Here is a 21,123-nt window from a genome sequence, read left to right as displayed (position 1 = left end):
GTGATGGAGCTTGCAGGCATCAGGGCAGTGGGGCACAGCTTGCCCTCTTCTCTTGCCCTTGCCTCCTTGATGGTGCAGCACTCTGCACCCATGGGAGACCTTGTGGGAGCCGGGGTGGGGGACTTGGATGGGTGCTGGGGGGCAACGGGGGTTTTTAATGCACAAGGGGGCGGGGTGGGGGGAGCCGGGCAGCTGTGGGGCATTGTTTTAAACTGCTTTTAGCCAAATAAAATGTGCTGCGTAACGTAAGGCTGCCTGGGGCTCTCCTTCCCGGGGCTGGGCGGGGGAATGGAAGGGTTTGGCTTTAAGATTAAATTTGCATAATGCATAAGTTTTGCATGCGGGTTGATTTGCATACGCGGCGCGCTTTTCCAACGGGGCGGGGCCGGAAGCGGCGCGCGCGCGCGCGCGCGCGCTGCCGGTCCAGGGGGTGGTGCGTGCGGGTCCCGGGACACCGGGACCGGGCTGTCCCTGGGGGGGCGCGACGCCGGGCCCCCGGCCATCCCCTGCCCTCCGTCTTCTCCCCCAGGTGAGTGTCCGCCCGGCGCGGGCCGCCCCGGGGGTGAGCGGCTGCGCCCGGCGCGGTTTACCGGGACACGGTAATAACCGGGGCAGTGCACCGCCGGGTGGCTGCGGGCACCGGGGGGGGTTAGGGCCGGTCTGTTCCCGGAGGAGAGGGCCGCAGTGGGGCAGGGGGACCACCGCCAGCAGCAGTCGGGTTTCCCTTTTCGGCCCCCCGGGAGGGCAGCGGGAGGAGCGTTGAGGTGGTGATGGAGGAGCTGTGAGAAAAGTGGTTTTAGGGGGCTCAGAGGAGCTCCCGGTTCTCTGGCCCGACTGTGGTCCTCGGTAAAGCTTCTGTATCCTCGGGTGATGAGGATAACTGCGCACTGACACCTCTGCATGCAGGTAAGGGCAGCCCCCGAAACTGCAGCCGGTGAGGGGAGACCCCAGGGTTTGCTTCAGAGCATGGCCGGACGGATCCTGGATGTGCCGATCCTCCCCACACCCTTCTTGGTGTGACCCATGTCAGGTTCTCCCTGATTTTCTTGCAGGCAGCTCTGAACCCCCCCGAGCAGCGATGGAACCCCCCTCCCTGCCCTGGCTGCAAAGCTTCGACAAGCCGTGCCGCCTCCTGCTCCATGCGCTCGCCTCCGGCTCCTCCGGGACGCTGGCTGCCCTCCGAATGCTGCAGCGGGTGCAGGTTCACGAGGGACCGGGGCAGGCATTTCCCTGGCAGGCCTTCACCGCAGCTCTGTGCGCTGAGGAGCCCACGCTGGAGGGGCCGGAGGGGGCCCTGGCTGTGTGAGTTGACTGCGTTTCCCAAAGTCGATGTTTTGTGGGAGGTTTGGCACGTCGGGTGCCCAATTTGGTACCGCCCATCCTCTTCTTCCCCTAGTGCAGCAGTCAGTATGTGAAGTCAGGATCATAGCAAGGACCCTCTGGTCTTCCAGCTTGTGTCTGCAAAAGCTGGCGAAGGCGTTTGCTTCCTTCTCTCGCTTCCTAGTCCCGTTAGACCCTGCTCCACGGGGCAGGTTGGCAAGAAGTCCTCCGGGCTTTGCTCTGACACGTCACCTCTCCCTTTTCTCCCTTTATCCAGCAAGCCGCGGCTGCTGCTGCTCCCCGTTGTGTGCCAGAGAAACCTCTTCTCCCTTCTCCTCGTGGTGCAAGCCGTGGTGCCAGGGGGCTGCCTTCACCAGCTACTCCGGGCTGTGGAGCAGGATTCCCACGTGGATCCCTGGGTGCGGACACTGAGGGATCTGCTCCGGCAGAGACCGAGGGGAGAGGAGTGCTTCCCACCTCCTACTCCCTTGTCTTCCGCATGCCGGCAGCAGCTTAGGTGCCTGTGCCAGAAAATTGCCCAGAACAAACCAGAGGGGCGAAGAAAACTGAACTGGTGCTTCAACAAGCAGCTCGGTGCTGCTGGGGATGTGGCTGACTCTGTGCTTCAAGATGGGAAGCGCAAGAAAATGTCAGAGGAGAGCCTGGAGTTGGATGAGGAGAGAGAGAGGAAGAAGTTGCTGCTCGAGGAGGCGGTGTTTGACCCCCTGGGAACCCAGGAAGATGCGGCAGAGGTGGAAGAGGAGATGCCTGGGGAGATTTCGGGGGACAGATCTGCTCAGAGCCCAGCTGGAGCCACTCTGGAAAGCTCCCAGCAGGATGTGTCCAGGGAGCCCAGGAAGATTTCCCAAGCAGAGCTGGCAGCAGAGGTCCAGTCCTTTCTCCAGGTACTGGGCAGGGTTTGCTTTGCTCTTCCAGCCAGCGAGCAGCCTTTACAGTCTGATTTCTGTTCCTTTGTCTTGCTTTCCTCAGATGCATGGACAGAGGCTGAAAATGCTGCTGCAGAAGGAGTCCAACGTAAGTGGTTGCTTCTGTCTCTCTCCTGGAGCTGTTGGTCTAAATGGGCTCATGCCTGGCCCTATGGAAGGGATGGGGGAGGATGTGGGTTTCACAGGGACGACTGCAGAGGGATAAAAAGCCCTGCCACCTCCTCTGGCCTCAGGTACTAATACCTGCCGCCTCCTCCCAGGGATATGCTGTGGGCAGCCTGCAGGGTCAGTGCCGGCCGAAGCAGGGGGTGGTAGGGAAGAGAAAAGCCCTGGAGCTGTATTTTGTGTGTTGGTTTGTTTGGTGTATTACTCAAGGACCGTGTTTCCCTGCAGCACTCGGAGATGAGCATCCCGCCTGAGCTGCACATCCTGAACAACTCCTCTCCCGGCCAGGTGAGCCTCAGCATCCTTGCTGCAACTGCCAGTGCCACAGAGGGCCTGCTGCTGTCCCTAACGTCCCTGTCCCCTCTGCTGTCCCCAGCTTGAGGGGCTGTGCTCCTTCCTCCAGCTCTCCACATGCTCGGAGCACCTCTTGGTGCGTTTCTGCGGCTGGCTGCTGGCTCTCACCCCTGACCTCAGCTACACCAGCGCAGCCATCCTGGCAGAGCAGCTCTTTCTCAGGCGAGTAAGTGCAGGGGCGGAGGTTTCCTGCACCCCATTTCCCTCACCGCCACCCCCATCCTCCTGCCTTTTCTGTCCATAGGTCCTGTCCCTCACCCAGCCGCCCTCCCGCCACCTCATGGCTGCCCTCACTTTGTTTTGCTCCAAGTATTCCCAGCCCTTCTGTCGAGTCCTGGTTGCTGCCGTCCTGCAGGAGCCAGGGGAAGGTGCGATGAGCTCGCAAGAGGCACAACTTCTGGGAGCAGCTGAGGGAGCAGGATAGGGGCCGTGGGCTGCATCCAGCAGGGAGGGAAGTCCCGTCTGCAGAGGGCTGTCTGCTGGGAGGCATTTATCACCCAAAGTGTGTGTTAGGAACCATGGAGGGATGGTGCTGGTTTTATCTGGGCAGGTGAACACTTGGATTAGGATGGGAGATGGTTTACAGATGCCTGGGACAGAGGGGAGGCCAGGCTGGGGGCAGTTGCCATCCCTCCATGGACTTAGGGGTTCCTGACAACTCCTAGTGCTGGGACCAAAGCTGCCCTAGGGTGGCTCTGCTGGCACGAGAAGAGGGTCCTGCATGAGTCCCTGCCACAGCAGCATCCCCTTTTCCTAGGGACTGGTGCTAATTAAACCCTTGCTGCAGACAGGCAAAGGAAGCTGGATTATCCTGAACAGTAGAAGGGGGCGCTACGGGGTTTCTGGGTGTCCCGACTAGGATGTACCCCTATGTGAAGGGGTGCCAGGAAGGGTCAGGCACGTCCCTGTGGATTTGGCAACCTTTAGAGGCTCTCCCCCTTCTGCTTGCCCTTGCAGGTGCTGAGCAGACCAAGCTGGTGTGTGAGCTTGTGGAGGAGTGCCTGGAGCCAGACTGTGTGAGACTGGTGCTCAGGTAAGAGGTCAACAAGATTACAGGGGTGACAGCTCTGCTTCTGCCCTCCCGCCTGCCTCGGTGGGTCCGGCTGGCTCCGACCACTCAGGAGCACCAGTGAGGCCGTGTGAGCATCGCATCTCCTCTTTGCCATCCTTTGCAGCCAAGTCCTGGAGTTGCCTTTGTCAGAGAAGCTCTTGCCAGTAGTGCAGGCTGTGCTGGAGCGGCAGGTGAGGGGACCCCCCTTGTCTTGTCCCCCCGGGTTTCCTTGCCAGCTTCGGCAGCTCCAGAGCAAGGACCAGCTCTCCTCTCTGCTTGTCGCTTTCTTGCAGGAGGTGCTCCCCCCCGAGCTCTTTGATCTTCTGGTCCTGACTCTGTGCCGGCAGGCCCCGGCCTTTGCCACCTCGCTGAATTATGCCAAGCTGGTGACAGCCATGCTCACTATGTACCAAAGCCAGGTGAGCAGGACCAGGCTTGGGTCCTGCAGATCAGCTGGTGAGCTGGCAGCCAGGGTTTCAGCTGACCCAGGATCTGGCCCAGGGGTCTCAGGTGGGCTCCTGGCAGGGCAGCTGTCCGAGCACCTTCCTCCTCTCCATCCCAGGTCACCCCAGCCCACCGGAGCCATCTGGCTGCCGCTCTGGATAGGAGCAATGCGGCTCTGAAGAAATCGCTGCAGGCTGTGCTGGAAGGAGCCAGGTGAGATGGATGCTGTGCCCTCCGGGCTGGGATCTCTCTTGTGGGGGACGGCAGCCTCCGTGCTCCTGGTCTACCCCGAGTGGCGGGAAACCGGGTGCCAGCAGAAGCCATGCTAGAGTGTTGTTGGTGGTGGGTTTCCCTTTCCTTGATTTCTCCCCTCTTTCTCCTTCCTCCTCCCAGGTGAGAGCCGAAGGGAACCACAAGGTGATGGCTTCCTCAGGCAGGAGATGCCCATTAGGTGGTGGTGGCTGCAGTGTGGAGACCCAGCGAGCACGGGCTGCAGCACGCAGAGCACCGGTGCCTCACCTTGCAGCAGCACCTTGCACTTGGCCGGCCCGGTTTGAGGCACACTATTGCTGGGCAATGCCATCCTGGCCCCACACATGCCCCGAGGCTTGAAGAAGAGGGTTTTCTCGGTTAAATAATGAATACGTTTTCAGTCAGCTCTGTGTCTGATCTGTCTGTGGGCTGCCTCAGAGCCTGCTGCCATGGGCACCGCGCCACGCTCAAGATGGCGCCTTCCTGTCCTGCCACGCTCAAGATGGCGCCTTCCTGTCCTGCCACGCTCAAGATGGCGCCTTCCTGTCCTGCCACGCTCAAGATGGCGCCGCCCTCCCCGCCGCTCCCAAGATGGCGGCAGAGGAGGAGCTGTGGAGGGGCCGGGCTGCAGGGCGTCTGAGGGCAGTGGCTTTACTTTCCTTTCCTTTCTTCTGCATTCGCCTGTCCTCTTCTTTCCTGTCCTCTCCCGGCCTCCGGCGGTTTGGGCACTGCGGAGCGCTGGGTTGCCCCACATCAGGGCTGGGCTTGCAGGCATGAGGGGTGGCCGGGCAGCACATCACCTGTAGGGGGGTAATTGTATAAAGGTGACTTTTAGAGGTGGTTTGTGCCCAGTAAGTGGCTTTTTAAAATCAGGAAAACAAACAAAAAAAACCCTGTTATTTTTGCATTATTGATGGAGTAATGTTGGCACGCAAGGAGTTGAAGAGCACCTGAAGGTTGGTGGCAGCGATCCTGGCCCCGAGGCCGGCTGCTGTTTCCCCTCAGGGAGGGAATGTTGCCCATTTTCCCTGAATGTTCACCTGTTAAAAAAAAAAAAAAAAAAAAAAAAAAAAAAAAAGTGTCTTCTGTCAAGCTGGTCCCTGTGTTACCCGACCAGCAGCGAGAAGCTGCGGAAGAAGCAGAAACCCTTCTCTGCTTTCAGGTCCCCTTTGGCTTGATGAGTTGCTGGGTGACGTGATGTCTCCAACCCTGCACCAGCATCTCTGATGGCACTCTGAATCTGAAGAGCTCGGCTGAGCATCCGTGTGTCTCATCAGTCTGGTTTGCAGGTGTCCCTACTTGTCTGAATCAACTTAAACTCACTTTCTGTTTTAAAAATGGAGCGATAATGGCTGCAATGTTTCCTGTGCATACCCTTGTTTTGTTTCTCACAGCTGAGAAGTACGATGCCTGCCCGGCATCAGCCCTCGATGCAGTAGGTTGCTCCTTCATCGCTCCAGGTCTGCACAAAGCTGGCAAACCTCCCTCTCTTCGCTCACAGTGGTAGCCGAGGTGAAGAGTCATCTTTGCCAAAACCACCATATTTCAAGTGTTTTTCCAGCATTGTGATGGCCCAGAGCAAGCAATGCTGCATGGTGGAGTTCACAGGTCCTTAATGCCCTTAACACATCACTGAATCAAGACATAAACAGATTTGAGGCTGTTTGGAGATGATAATTCTGGACTAGGCTTAATTGGCCATCATGATTTGATGTTGGCTTGAAGGAGCCAAGGCACAAGCGGTACGTTTTGTGCATGTCAGCCTTTCTCTTCAACAGCTAAGCTGATTTTCGGGTGATGCAGCAATGATCTGCTGGGTTGTTTATGTGGTCTGCTGGGATTTACAAATGTCAGGATGCAGAAGAGTGGGGTTTAGATAAAGAACTGGAAAACTTGAATTTTCTGCTTTAAATCTGCCTTTTTTTTTTTTTTCTCCTGTTTTCACGGGGCTTGCAAGCAACCCTGCTCTGTGTCACATTTCCACATGGCAATGATGGCATTTCCCATTGCAAGGTATTTAGTGATACGGTAATAAAAAGCGCTTTTGTTTCCAAATTTCTGTCCTGCATCCTTGAAAACACCCACTGAGAACCTTGTCTGGGCACCTTCTGGGCAGAGGACTGGAAAGGTAAGGGTGGGAGAGAGCATATGGACTCTAAGGGAGGTAGTGCTAGAGTTTTAATGGAGGTTTTGAAGCATTGCGTACTTCAGAAACTATTTAAAAATTCATAAACATTTACATCTACAAAGGGAGAAGAGGGATTAAAACATGAAGGTGTGACATGTTACTGCTTCATGTTTGCTCCTTAATGGTTAGATCCAGCCAGAGGAATGAAACTGAAGCAGTAAGTGATGCTCTTAACGCTGAGAGCATGGACTTCTTTATAGTAAGACTCTCTTAAGCTATTTTAGGTGACAGTGGAGTGATGAGGCTTCAAAGTCTACATTAGCTGGAGGAAAGAAACCTCCAGGGAGCCAAATTGTTGATGTATTTGCATACCAGTGAGTTAGTGGCTGAGTATATTGAAGCTATTATAGGGCTGCCCAAAATATGACATAAATAGAAATTGTGCCCTGATCATTAAGGTCTGAGCCTGCCGTTCTGGCTTTATTAGGTAGCAGGCTGCGGTCTTTGCAGTTTCCTTGTGAAGTTTCTACCAAGTGACCTCGGTGTCCTTGTCCCCAGTGCTCTGTCTGGCTGTGGCTGTTGGTCACATGAAAATGACCGAGGACAAACTCGTCTCCAAAATTCACCTGATTGTCAGCTTCCTGGTGTCCTTACTGAAGAAGACCTGGAAGAATGCGTGTGCCATGTATATCCTGAGCACCATGGGGAAGTCCCGGCATCTCTAATGGACAGGGCAGCAATAAATGGTTTGAAATCTGGCTGCGGCATGCGTCTCCTCCCTGATGGATGTTTGGTTTTGTAACTGCTCGCTGGTTTCTTTAGGCAACGGTCTCATTTTTGACAGGCTGTTCTTGGCTGCTACATGCCGTATGCAGCTTGCATTTCCAACTCATCTGGAGGTACTGGGAGCTGAGTTTTGGACCAGCCTACGTGGTTTCTGCAAGAAACAGTAGTCAAGCTTTGCAAACTGCAAGGGGGGGTTCCTGTTCTGCTGGGAAGCATTATGCTGGCTTGTGGAAAGAGACTTCTTAGCCCTGGTTTTGCTCTTGGCTGCAGCTTATCATGTACCGTGGATTCCTCTGGGGCGTACGTGCGAGATAACAGTCACGTTAGGAGAATTGGAAGCGAACCCTGGAGACACTAGACATGCTGGGGGAAGGCTGCTTGTTTATGTGGTGTTTGGTAGCACCCGCATGGAAAACTTTACTTTTGACTCCTCTTGACCCTCTCAAGAACTTTAAAATCCAGCCTGAACAGTGCAAAGAGGTGGACGTGGCATAAAACGTCAGTCAGGTTTTATAGTTCAGCAGAACCTTATCCAGGAGCAGAGGCAGAGCCAGGGCTGGTTTTGTCTTCGTCCTGATTTAGTAGCAGAGTTGGTGAAGGGGAAGGTCTGAAGTGCTGTCTTAGAGGTTTCCTGGGCTGTATGTAGTGCCCACTGTATGGGCAGTGTTTAATTTTCAGCTGGTTTTCTTGGGGAACCACTGTCAAATATCCCATCTGCTTCCTCCTCTGTTTGTAGAGATTTACCTCCTTCATGGTAGGGAGGGGAATTCCCTTTCTGGCCTAATAGGTGGGGGTTTTTTTTAAGGAAATTCATTTTATGCAGTTGCATGGGTTATCTGTCCATTCTGCTGCCTCTCATCCTCCCACGGTGATTTTTGAACCAGTTTCATGACAAGATGCTCTCTCCACTCCCCACGTGGCATTCTTGTTCCGTTATTGGTCAGCTCAGCATCTCCTTTGGGTGGGCAGAAGTGTGCAAATGCTGCACCCACGGACATTGAACGCCAGCCATCAGAGCCACATAGGAGCCAGACTGCCTTGGTCCATGCCCCTGAGGGGCTGCCCCTTTCCAAATGGGAGCTGCAGGCATATCCAGGGGGTTGCTGTGTCCCCTCCTGCAGCAATGCTGGGAGCTGATAAAGTCACCCTGCTTCTCCCTGGAGGTAACCACGTTTCAGTAACAACCTGTTAACTACATGCATGTCATCCCCAGTATGCTGATGTGGTTTTGCATTGAAATCTGGTGGCTGTGACACCCAGATGTGAGACTGAACTGCTTGGGGGAAGGCTTGGCAGCCTTCTTTTTTCAAGCTGGAATTTAAAACTGAACCAAAAGAAGCAAACTTGGGGGTGGCAGAGCACTGGCACAGCCTGCCTGGAGGCAGGGGGGGGAGTCTCTCACTCTGGAGACATTCAAAACCCACCTGGACACTGTCCTGTGCAACTGCTGGAGGTGCCCCTGCACTGGCGGGGGGTGGGACTGGGGGAGCTCCAGAGGGCCCTGACCACCCTGTGATTCTGTTTCTGTGAAAACTCCTCTTTCTTATCTGTTGTGGTTCTTTTTTTTTTCCCCACCAACCTTTTAATCATAAAAGAATCGTGTTCTCCCTTGGGCAGTCTGTTAGCTGCCAGGTCCCTGTCAGCTGGGGAGATGAGGGTCACACGAAGATGAATTTGCTGGAGGGCCAGGGTGTTGCCTGATGGTTGGGTCCCCTGCACAGATCTAATAAATCACGTTTGCTGCATCAGCAGTAGCAGCCGGTGTCAGTCTGAGCAGCTTTCCTTCGAGAAGTGGATAATCCAGATGACCGCGGTCTCTGCGATCTGAGCTGCAAGTTCAGCTCAGCTTCAGGAGGAGCCCTGGGAAGATGCAGTCGCAGTAGACTGCCGCGTTGCTGGTGGGACCTTGCTGGAAGGAGAAACGAGAGGCAAAGCCGGAGCCCGCAGCCTCTTGCTGCCGCTCACCTACAGGCTGGAGATCTCCCAGCAGGGTCTTGTTCATCCCCGCCGAACAGGTCTGTGCACGGGGAGCTGAGCTGCTTTTGCTTGTCAGAGGCCCTACGATACCAAGATTGTAATCGCGGTGCTCCCAGGTTAAAAATAAGACTACGTAAAAATCCCTGGGTGCATTTAGGAAATGCTTTTAGAGGTTCTTTGAATGGGATGGTTTGCACAGAGGGGCAGTGCCTCTTATTGAACCCCTCAGCACGTGTGTGTGGGAAGAAATAGAGGGGGGTTGAGGGTGGGGAACCAACGTGGTGGTTTCCTTAGGTCTGTCACCCACAGAACAACTTGCTGCTACTGTGGACCTGCCGGGACACTCGGGCAGAGGCTACGGAGCCTGATCCGGTGCCAGACTGTTGTTCCCCGGGGAGGGAGTAGTGGGGACGGGGCCAGTGGGACCAGGCTGTGTTGATGGCAAGGCACTGGTGTTCGCAAAGGTGTCTGTCCTCCATCCCCCTGTTTTTGTACCCTCTGTCTGCTTGGTATCGTGCCTTGAAGGTGCTTTTACTTCCATGCCCTGCTGCGGGAGCCTTGGCCGCAGGCTCTGTTGAGGAGAGACCTTGTGCTTGGCTAGAAAAAGCACTCAACAATAAAATGTATAGTTTAGACCCGTGTGCCCAAGCAGACCCTCGTGTCGTGTGGGTGGAGGGGGGGGTCCTCAAGGAGGGGAATGGCATCACAGCAGTAGGGCGCTGGGCTCCATCCGCTGAGCCTCAGCCCAGAGGAAGGGTCTTCCTCTCTGCTCGGATCTCCCCTTTCTGAAACAAAGGGGTGCCTGGGGGCGAGTTAGCCCAGTGACGGGACTGCTAATACAAACCTGACTTCGTGCCTGGAGAACTGACCTGTTTTGAGATACCAGCCAGCCGGGAAACTGGCTGAGCGGCTGAGAAAGCACTGGGGGTAAAGGGGAAGCTCTGCCGCTCTGGGTTCTCACTGCTGCACAGCACCCGGGCTCGGCTGCCTCCGGACAGACGTGCATGGATGTGCTCATCTGCGGGATGGATCTGGCTCTGCCATCGCAAGCCCTGAGCATCTTCTCACAGCTTGGGCCAGGTGACCTGCTCGCTCTGGGAAGTGTCTCAGCAAATCCTTCTCCAAAAACACGCACAAGTGGTTGACCTTTGTGCCTGGAAACTCTTGGAGATGGACAGAAAACTTAGAGGGCTGGAGAGGAAATCCCCAGGGAGACATTTTTAAGGAAAGGCAGAGGATCTAGAAGACTATAAGGCAGAGGGTGACAGTGCCAGTCTGCCTTTCGGCATGTCCAGTGTCTTGCTGGTGCTGTGAACTTAGGATGTGTTGTCATTAATTGGTGCTAATCATGCATACTACAGCTTGTGTTGCTAAGTATGTGTGTTACAGGGAAGACAGCATGGGAATTTGGGGCTATTCTTCCCCTAAAATGACTCATGATTTCTCAGCAGCTTTTGGGTCAGGTCTAAGCAGGAGGTGTGTGCCCCAAGAGGGGAAAACCCATCCGTGAAGCTTCAAGGATGTCTGAAATCCCGACCTAGTGGGGACCATTGTTGATGGTCGTTTCCAAAGCCTCATCCCACTGTGGCACAGCACAGCTCCTACTTTGAAGCTGCAAATGGGCTCTCTCAGCCCCACCACCCCCCTGCTCTGACTGCTCCCTGGCCCCAGGGCCGCATCCTGCGCTCTCAGCAGATGGGCATGAGGCTGGGCTGGTGGTACTCCAGGGCCGGGACATGCCTCTTGCTGGCTGACCTCACAGAGCTTATGAGATTTCCAGACCCCAAGGGCCAAACTTGTTCCTCATGGTACATCAGGGTCCCTGGGCATGGTGGGGGGGGCAGCAACGGCTGCCAGCCTGCAGCCTGGTCCTCTGTAGCGCTGAGCATCGAGTCTGACTCCATGTAAGCTCATTAGGGGAAGAAAGCGGCTTTAGAGGATGTGAAGGATTTGAGCAAAGGGGTCGGGCAGTGGAAGGGGCAGTGAGGGTGATGGCTGGGGGTAAAGTGGGGCTGCCAGGGGGGATGGGGGTCCTGAGCAGAGCAGCTTCCCTGCATCGTCAAATACAATGCTACGGGGACTCCTTGTCATCCCATCTTGGTTTAGCCTGGTGCTGTGCCCCCCCATGAAAGCATGGGGGGATCCCCCATCTCCATGGAGGTCCTGAGTGCCACCGCTCTGCCCTGGGTCTCTGGCCAGGGAGATGCTCTGCAGACACGGGGCACAGAGGGAGCATCCGTGGTCTCTCCCAGCTCTGGGTAACAGCTCTCATCTCCAAAAAGCGGGTGCAGGATCCGGCCCCGCACCGAAAGCAGAGGTCGCCTGGCCACCTGCAAACCGCTCAGCCTGCCCCAGCCCTGCGCAGGGAGCTCCCAGCCGCTCTCGTGCATGTCCTTTAAAGGCCTTCTCGCATCAAGCTCTTCCCTGGCAGCTCCTTCTGCCGCAGATGCGACCGCTCTCCTCTCCGGGGAAAATCTGCCGCCAGCAGCTTGCACTGCGTGGGGTCCTGGCACCCCCCGACCCACCGTCCGCCAGCTGTGCCGCATCCTCTGACCCCCCTCCCGGGTCTGCCGGGGACCCGAGAGCGCCGAGTGCCGGGTCCGAGCTGGGTGGCCCCAGCATCTGCCTTCGGCTGCTTGAGACAAGTTCAGGCAGGTAACGACCCGGGGAGCGTTTGGTAAAGTCGCCGAGCTGAGGGAAAGCGCTCAGTCCGGCTTCCCGGGGCTTTATTTATGGGCAAACAAGCTGTGTGCCTCTGTATTTCCATCCGTAAAACAAAGATGAGGAGCAAGTGTCTGTAAGGCTGCACCAAATCAACAGGCTGCATGCAGGGTCTGCCGCGGCTGTTACTGAGGGAGTGCTGTGCAGCAGGGAGCGGCCCCGGGGGAAAACTCTGATGCTCACTGATGTGATGAGTTTGCCCGATCCCTGGTGGCTGGGGGCTCCCGGGCCCCTTGGCAGAGGTGTTGGTGACAATTTCGAGTCTATAGGCACGAAATGAGCTTGTTTTGACAGGTGTGGAGTGCTGTTTGCTTTTACACCTCCGTCAGGGCTGAGCAGGCACTGGGAGATGGGTGATGGTCCCGCTCAGCGTTGGAGCGACTGAGCTTGGCCAAGGCATTGCACAGGCGTGAGGGGCTTCAACCAGTCCCTGTTCTCTGTCCCCTTAAATCTCTGCTGCATTTCGTGTCCCGGCCAAAAAAAAAAAAAAAAGTATCTCCTTCTGCCCCATATCAGCATGTTCGTGGGCACAACTCCCAAGGAGACGCATCCTGCAGGAGAGTTCCTTCTGCACAGCGACTTTATCCTGGGCCGGGAGAGGGACTCTGTGGAATTTCTGCTGTCGTTCTCTGATTTTTAAAGATTGCAAAACAGCTTAAATGACATGTCCAAGCTCCCTTGGACTTGGGCATCTCTTATATTTGACTGTCTGGGAGCCAGCCTGGCAGGGGATGCTCGAGGATTGGGCTGTCCCCTACCTGGCGTACAGCACGTCGCTCCCGCTCTGCACCGGGTGCTCGCACCAGTAGGTGGGTGCAAAGTTATCTCCCCCCATGGAGATGACCCACATCACAAGCCCCAAGCAAGGATCGCCCCGTGGGAGGGAAACGGGGACAGCGAGTGGGGAAGTCCACCCTCAGTGGCTTGTAATAAATTCCTTGTTTGCCTCGCTCAGTGCCTGCCCGGATCCCAGCAGCATCCTCCTGCGCTGCAGCGGGCCTCCCCACCTCTTCCCACAGATGCCTCCACGCTAAGCAGAGGAGCTCGGAGCTCCTGCTGGGTGAGAAAATGCTTTAAAAATATAACATTTAGAGGCGTTCTCCCATCTGCGCGCAGCTAATATGTGTCTCTCATGATAGGTGTGCTGGTCCTGGAGCCTCCACGCTTTGCAAATGAAGCCGCTCGCAGGGACCTCGCTGGGAGAGGGGGAAGAGGAGGCGCAGGGACCTGCCCAGGGGCGCCGACGGAGGCAGCGGCAGAGGATGAGCTGCCAACCCAGCCCCTCGCCTCGGAGGTATGTGCACGAGAAGCTCACCCCACGGCTCTCGGGGTGCTAGCGAGGATGGGACGGGGCTGGCGGTGCCAGGCAAGAGGGGGATGCTGGCTGGAGCATCACCCTGCTCTGAGGCACCACTGAGCATCATTTCAGCACAGCAGCCCCTTCTCCTGTGCCATCGTTCCTGGGGAGCGATCCCCATGCTTGCAGGGAAGAAAGGGAAAAGCCCATTGTAGCCCTTTTCAGAGCCAGGGGCAAAGTTTAGGGGTTCAAAGCCCTTCTCAGGTGGGTGCTGAGCTCCAGCACAAGGAGTCCAGTTTGCACGGCAGCCCCTGTATCTCCATGCACAGGTGACCCGCCATCCCTGGCATGGTCTGGCATCCCCAACCCCAGCGAGCAGGGATGCTGCAGAGCTGCCAGACTTCCTTGCACCCAAGACAGGTTTTTGGGGTGGCGAGGCCATCCTGGTACACTTTTGGGTGGCAAAGAGCATGTGCCAAGGCCTGCTGTCCCCATGGCAGTGATGTGAGATGGCGCCCGGGCTCTGCCGGCAGCCGGGTTTATTGTGGTGCCTGCAAAGAGGCCAGCTCGCAGCGAGGTCCGCTTGGCAGCTAGGGCAAAAAAAAAAAATAATAAAATAATGTGCTGAGGAGAAGCACAGCCGTGGGCCGGTGACTCATTGCTGGCTGGAAACGGCTTCAGCGGGCTCCTCAGCGGTGACTCTGCGGCGGCAGGAGCAGAGAGGGCTGCTGTGCCTGTGCCAGGGACAGCGGGGACGGGGACAGAGCGGGCTGTGGAGGATGCTCGGAAAGTACCCAGATGCGGAGCAGCATCCCATGGAGGGGTGCTGTGGTGGCCGGGGGAGGGCAGAGGGGGTGGGATGCTGCCTCTGCTGCTGGAGTTTCTTTGGGGTTTACCCAGGCTTCTCTCTACAGGGAGCAGCAGGCAGAGCTGCCCGGGCTCCCCACGTCTCCAGATGAAGGTAAGGGCAGCCCCGGGGTGGGGATGGGGAGAAAGCCGGGGAGGGGGGGGGGGGGATTGCACCCTCCCTCCCTCACTGAGCAGCATTGCACGGGGACAGCAGGAGGGTGTCCCCTGGCCTGGCAGCACCCGCCTGCATCCCTTCCACCCTGGGGACCCCAACCCCGTCCTCTGCAGCTCCTCGTGGCTCTGCCTCACCAGCTGTAACCCACCCGCTGCACCGGACCCCTCGTCTTCCTCCCCCTGCCCTGGCCCCCAGCCTGGCTGCAGCTCCCTTAACTCCACAGGGCTATTTTGGGGGGCACCTGCTAGCCCGTGCCCGCTGCAAGCCTGCAGGCTGCAGAAATGCCAGTGGTGTCTTCTGGGGTCTCCCTTGAAGTGGTGTCAGGCTGGGAAGGGGACGCTGCTGCCCAGCTCCCACCACCCTTTCTGTCCCCAGGGAGGATGAGCAGTCCCCAGGGGCACCCAGACGGGGTTTTGGCCAGGAGCGAGCAGAGCGTGGATCCCGTCGACGAGGTGAGAGGGAGCGGAGGGCATCAGGTTGGGGGGCCCTTCCCTCCCCGGCCCCTCGGGTTCGGCCGGACCCCCGGCTGCTTGGTGCTCCTCTTTTCGGGATGCGTCCAGTGCCAGGGAGGGGTTTGCTCTGACAGTGCCCTTGTGTCCCCCAGGTGCCAGGCACGGACAGGCAGGAGCTGGCTGTGCGCTCTGGGGACAGTGACGGGGCTGAGGAAGGTGGGTGAGTCCCCATCCCACATCCCAGCTGGGTTCCCTTAGGGGAAGGCTTGAAGTGGCTGGGGACAAGCGTGGGAACAGGGTGGCCTGATGGGGTTTGCTGCCTTGGTGGGGACATGGGGAACGGGGGACTGGCCTGGGGGGACCCAAAGCCCCGCTGATGCTGGGGAAAAGATTGGGATGGTCCCATTGCACGGGTACCTGCTCCCTGCCAGGACAGGAGGGCAGAGGGAGGAGGAAAGGCCAAGCAAAAGCCTTCACGTGCGGTCTCTCCCGTGGCGTTACTGCCTCTCTGCAGATGCAGAAACCCCGGAGGAGTCGCTGCTGGGTTTCCCCAGTGAGCTCTCGGTGCTGGAGAGACTAGGCTTGCACAGGTAAGATCAGTGAGCACCTACATGCCTGTGGGGGCTGTGGGACAGGGGGGTGCCAGGTCACCGTGTGGTCCAGGGATTGGACTTTCCTCCTTTTCCACTGCACAAGAGCCACTTTCCAGGCGAGGGGCACTTGGGTCCCCACTTCTGGTGGTGTCTGGCACCTCTGGCACCCTTGGGAGCAGACCAAGGGCATTTTCAGTGTGCGGTCCCCATGGTGCCTCCACCCTGATAGCACTTCTCTTTCTGCAGGGTGGCTTTGACGGAGCAGGATGTGGAGGTGAGGGCTGCCGGGGGCGGCGGGTGGGCTGGGGAAGGGGGACAGAGGGATGGACGCCTCGCTGGCTCACAGTCCCAGGGCTGTGCCCTGCTCCTGGCCATCCTCCAGGCACCGCAGTCCCCTGGCAGCCGCCTTACAAATCCCTTTCCTGGTGATGCTGTTGGCATTCGGAGGCAGCTGCATTTCCATGGCAAGATGAGCCCGTCCTCTTTGTGCCCGGCAATCCCACAAAGTGCTCTGCAGCTCGCCGAGAGCGTCCTTAGCCGGGGAGGTGGTGGAAGCCGTGCTAATAAAAATAATTTTCCCATGAGTGCCAGGGCTGAGTCAGGCTCCGCTGTCAGCTGGGACCTGCAGTGAGGGCTGGCGTCTGCCCGGCGCGTGCTCTTGCCAGGAGGGCTTGGGATTTCCATGCGTTATCAGCTGCCTGGGGGACATGTCTCAGTCAGGCTGGCTTCTCACGGGGACTGTCCCCAGCATGCAGCAGCCTGGCGGGTGCTGAGGTGAAGCAAGTGTTGATTATCCGTAGCACTACCCTGCTTGGTGGCATTGCTGGGGGGTATGTCTGTGCCTTGGGGACAGCAGTGTGTGGCCCTGGTGGCTTCCCCTGTGCCCTGTGTCCTACCTCTCGCCCTCCCACCATGCAGGCAGCCTTCGCCCACCTCGCCCTGGCTTTTCGCTGCGACGTGTTCACCCTGCGGCAACGGGTGCAGGTGGAAACACAGGCACGGGACGCGGCAGAGGAAAACATCCAGGAGGAGCTGGGGCAGTGCCGGGCTGCCCTGGAGGTAGGTGGGCACCAGGGCAAGGGGTATCTGCCAGGGACATCCAGCCCCGGAGGGGTTCAGACAACTCAAAGTCCCGGCTCCGGCAGCTCCATCCTCTCCCTCCGCAGAGGCTGGGCCCATCCTGCACCGACGCAGGCTGCAAAGAGACGCTGGAGCAGCTGCGGTGTAGTCTGGCTGTGCTGGCATCTGCCATCGAGCGGGCAACCAGCGCGGCGGAGAAGCTGGGGGCTGTCCATCAGGTCTGTGTGTGGCCTGGGACTCCTTGCCAGGGCTGGGAGCGACGGAGGGTGCTGCGTCTGGGCTCGGGGACCCATCCCTGGGCTTGCTGGGGTTTCTCCCTCCTCCTGGTGGTGCTGGCATTGACCTCATGTTTGCATGTACCGGGCTGGAAGGGATCTCCCTGCCCTCGGGAGCAGGAAGGGGATGCGTGTGCACCCCCGGGGTGGAGGCACCGTGGGATGCACAGTGAGGGAATGGCAGGGAACTCTGGATCCTCCGGGGAGCAGGAGATGGGGGCGTCTGATCCCCCATCCTGCCCGGCCGCAGGAGGCCCGGATGAGCCGAGCGGCGGAGGTGATGGTGCAGCACGTGGAGAACCTGAAGCGGCACCACATGCGGGAGCACGCGGAGCTGGAGGAGATGAAGCGCCTGATCCAACAAAACTCCCGCAACCGGCAGCTGGCGGAGACCCAGGGTGAGGTGGGCTCTGCCGCCGGGGCCCGCGCGGGGGTTTGCACGGGGCGACCCTGTGGGATTTGGTCCTGAATCCTTCTGGGGAAGGGGGGGGTCAGTGTGACCCCGCACCGCAGAGCCAGCGGGTTGTGTGAGCCGGGGACCGGGGGCGGGTGACAGCTGCGACGCGATGACAAATGCGAAGGGTCAGTGTAACAGCAGACGCAGCGTGGGAGCAGGTGCTGGTGGCCAGAGAGCCATCGTCCCGTGGCCCAGCTGGGAATGCGGGGCAGGGGGGCACGGGGCGCACAAAGGACGCTCTGTCCCTGAACGCCAAACCCCACGCACGCCATCGCTGTGCATGCGAAAAAAAAGGTGTCCCCCCCCCCGGCTGGGGCACTCGTGTGACTCATGCCAAGCACGGAGCGTGTGGCCAGGATGGCTTTCCATGGGAGGGAGGTTGGCAACTGTCTGCGCACAAGCCCCATCTTAATTTTGGGGGGTGATGTAAAGCCACTCCTCTTTGCTCCCAGATGATGCGGAGCCACGGCTGAGGCCTCACCCCCTGATGCGAACTTTCCAGCAGGTAACTGGTCCCAGTTCAGTGGTCCCGGAGCCACTGCCTCCCCATGTCCCGCTGCTCTCCCTCACCCAGTGGTCCCCTCGCACCCGCTAGTCCCTGGGCAATGCCACTCCTGCCAGCTGCTGGCTGTGGGCAAGGGCTGCTAGAAATGCTGGGGATGAGGCAAAACATTAGGGGCAGCCTCGGAGGGCTGTGGGGAGACAGGGAGCCCGGGGTCGGGGAGACAGGGAGCCCGGGGTTATTGGGGAGACAGGGTGCCCAGGGTTGGGGTCTGCTTGTCCAGGAGATCTCAGGCAGGTCCCCTCTGCATTGCAGGGTCATAGACCGAGAGCCGCAGGCTTGGCTGTTCTCTAGCACCAGCTCGAATTCGGCACTGATTCCCCTACAGCTCAAGAGGTAGGGGAGCGCTCGGGGAGGGGGTTAGGCAGCCCCGCCAGCACGGCTTGAAGCAGTAAGGACAGGCGCAACCCTCTTGGCTTTGACCTTCCCTCATCTCACCAGCTCTCCGGCTTCCTCCCATAGCACCAGGGCCAGTGGGAGCCTGGCAGCGTCCCTTCTCCTCGGTGTCCCTTGCCTGTGCTGGGGAGGCGATGGGGAAGGGGGGGATGGGGAGCACGGGGAGGCAGCCGGCACGGTGCTCACCCCCGGCCCCTCCATTGCAGGGATCTGCCCGTCGCAGAGTCAGCATCGCCGTCATCCCCAAGCAGCTCTTGGTAAGGATACGCGCAGGGGGGAACGGAGAGGAGCTGTGCCCCGCTGTCGGACATGTGTCCCCCGCTTCGGTGCTACCGAGGGGTCTGTGTCCCCACTGATGCTCCCACCTTTGGTGCCCAGCCAGGTGCCAGCCCTGACAGCCGAGCAGCCCTGGCCAGTGAGACGGAGAGAGAGGGGGCCCAGCGCCGGTCCAGCACCCAGAGGTAACCTTACTGAGTGGTGGGAAGCCCATGGCTACCACTGGCCCACAGGGCATGGCACAGCACCCGGTCCTCTCCCTCCGCAGGAGCGAGCTGGAGCCACAGGGCCAGGGCAGCGCCGTGACCAGGGAGCCGGCGGCTGAGGCAGATGGCAGAGGCTCGAGTGCAGGGGATGAGGAGCCGGAGCAGCTTGGACTGACGTGAGCAGCACTCCACGTGTGCCCAGCAACGCCTCCGTGGCTGCTGGACTATCTGTGGTCCCACGGTGGCCAGCACGTGGGAAACAGGCTGGGAGATTTGCCGATGGAAGGCTGGGATGCCGCTTGGCTGCCCCAGCTCGACCCTGCTCTGCCTCAGTTTCCCCCGTGTATTGTGGGTCACCCATGCCCTCCCCGGCCTTGTTGCATTTAGGTTTGCAAAAGGGCCAGTGAGGTTTGGGGTTGAGTTAAACACCCTCCTCAGCCCCAGCTGGGGTGGAGGTGGGATTTGCTCTCCCCCCCAGATGATGAGTTTCCCCCGTCCCCTTCTCCCCAGGTCCAAGAAGTCCCCGGCAGAGCTGTGGCGGCCGTGGCTCTTCCTCCCGCAGCACTACTGGGTTTTCTTGTGGCTGCTTCTCCTGAGCATCGCCTTCCTCCTCCTCATCCGCGTCCTGGAGCTGCAGCGACTGCAGCCTGCGCCATCGCCCAAGGCCTAGCCGGAGCCGGGGGGGGAGGTGGCCGGGAGGCACTTCCTCTCCGTTGCTGCTCCTTCCCCGCACCGCAAGACACCAAAACCCTAGAATAATAAAATTGGGAGGAAAAATAGGGGATGTTTAGTGCTGGAGCTGGGGGGGAACATTCTGCACTGGGTTCTGAGGTTTGGTTGGAGCCAGCGTACACGTGTGAAGGGCTTGGGGAGCCTCAGCAGCCTTCATCGATGCTATGAGTTTGCCTGTTCTCTTGGCACACCGCGGGGTGCAGGGATGTCCCCCAGCCGGCGACAGACACCAGGTTGCCAGATTTGCATTAGAGCCATGTCCCACTGTGCTGGGCACCCTCCACCACAGCCCATCCCCCGTCCCTGCTGCCTGTGGAGCTGTAATTAATATCTAATGCCTATTTGCTGCTGCCCAGGGGACAGAGCTCCGTCTGGAAGGAGCGGGTCAGTGTTCAGATTTTCCCATCGCACCACAAAGAGCTCACAAACAGAGGGAGCTGTTTCCGATCGCTCCAGTGCCTGGGAAAATTGCCTGGTTTGACGCATCCGCCCCGTTTCCGCGTCCGCCCCGGCCTCTCGCGGCTCCGAAACGCGGGTGGGCTCTGCTGTGCCCACACCCAGCGGCTTTGGCGGGCTCGAAACACCCCGGCTGAGCTGCAGGGGGGACTGTGGGAGGGGGTTCTGCACCCAGGACCCCCAGGAAGAGGCCCGAGGGGGCAGCGGGGAGGAGGGATGGAGGTGCTGGGCTGGCCGTCCCTGCTCGCCGTGGCCACCGGCAGTGCCACGGGTGACTCACAGGTGACCGATGTAACTCCAGCCCTGAACGCCAGCTTGCCCCGTGTCCTTGAGTCACCACCCCCAGCCTTGTGGCAGGCTGTCCCCGTGCGTCACCGGCCCTCAAGCCCCTTCACTGTGACACTCGCCTCGGCATGTGGCAAGTGGCCAGCAGCACCCCGAGGACGCCGCCACCAGAAAACGCCAAAAAGTACCCGGCCAGGAGCGATCTTCGGTGACCCCGACGGCGCCATCCTCTGCCCCAAGGTACCTTCACCCCACTGGGGCCATTCCCACCCGGGGAGACACAGGTGGAAACATCATCCCAAAAGTTTCCACAAGGGCTGTGGTGGTCTGAGACACTGTGGGGGGGCTGGGGCTGGCACTGAGGGGGTCCCCCCCGCCTGCATCCCCCTCCTGGCCTCTATTTCTGGCTGTGGGGGGAAGTATGGCACAGCGGCCAGAGTCGGGGCAGAAAGCGAAGTGGTTTGATTTCATCACCTGAATCTTTTAGTTCGCTTTGCGAAAAGACTGGTTTCTCGCCCCAAAATTGAAACAACTCACCCGGGGTTGTCCTGGGCATCCCCCCTCCCGGCGCAGGGCTGCCCCTCGCGGGTGGGGTGGGGGGGTTGGGGTGGGGGGGTGTGTGGTGTGGTTCAGCCTCCGGCAGCACCGTAAAAACCCAATTGCAGCAATATTTGCAGCGATACAAAGCCGGAGAGCCCCGGGGACCGCCCCCCCCTCCCCGCCCCAGCTGCTCCCAGTACCGCCTCCCAGCAGCCCGGACGTCTGGGTCCCCCGGCCGTGGGGGAGGGGAGGGGAGGGGAAGGGAAGGGAAGGGGGGGAGGGCCAGCCGGCATCTGCTTGCGGAGCCGGAGTCCGTTTCCTGCTCGTCCTCGCCCGTCTGCGAGCAG

At 59.1% G+C, this 21,123-nt stretch overlaps 2 protein-coding genes across 2 annotated transcripts; both read left to right on the top strand.

Moving 5' to 3' along the window:
- The first annotated feature begins 415 nt into the window (after positions 1-415).
- On the top strand, positions 416-4,931 carry FANCE (FA complementation group E). The gene is made up of 12 exons (XM_082494638.1): positions 416-529; positions 1,053-1,302; positions 1,598-2,225; positions 2,311-2,355; positions 2,661-2,720; positions 2,809-2,952; positions 3,031-3,154; positions 3,744-3,819; positions 3,962-4,028; positions 4,131-4,256; positions 4,400-4,494; positions 4,675-4,931. The coding sequence occupies exons 2-12, from the start codon at positions 1,079-1,081 to the stop codon at positions 4,676-4,678; spliced, it is 1,593 nt and encodes a 530-aa protein (XP_082350764.1). The 5' UTR covers positions 416-529; positions 1,053-1,078; the 3' UTR covers positions 4,679-4,931.
- Positions 4,932-13,317: 8,386 nt separating this feature from the next.
- Positions 13,318-19,433, top strand: LOC309680837 (uncharacterized protein; the record flags this gene model as incomplete). The annotated part of the gene is made up of 14 exons (XM_082494588.1): positions 13,318-13,439; positions 14,357-14,403; positions 14,842-14,918; positions 15,071-15,134; positions 15,433-15,508; positions 15,758-15,785; positions 16,430-16,570; positions 16,678-16,809; positions 17,117-17,264; positions 17,776-17,828; positions 18,488-18,538; positions 18,660-18,742; positions 18,826-18,939; positions 19,274-19,433. The coding sequence occupies 14 exons, from the start codon at positions 13,318-13,320 to the stop codon at positions 19,431-19,433; spliced, it is 1,296 nt and encodes a 431-aa protein (XP_082350714.1).
- Positions 19,434-21,123: the final 1,690 nt, after the last annotated feature.

Source organism: Vanellus vanellus (genome assembly GCF_965231255.1).
Source record: "Vanellus vanellus genome assembly, chromosome: 23".
NCBI classification, from domain to species: domain Eukaryota; kingdom Metazoa; phylum Chordata; class Aves; order Charadriiformes; family Charadriidae; genus Vanellus; species Vanellus vanellus.
Note: the sequence above shows the minus strand (reverse complement) of the source record. Positions and strands in the feature narration are given on the sequence as shown.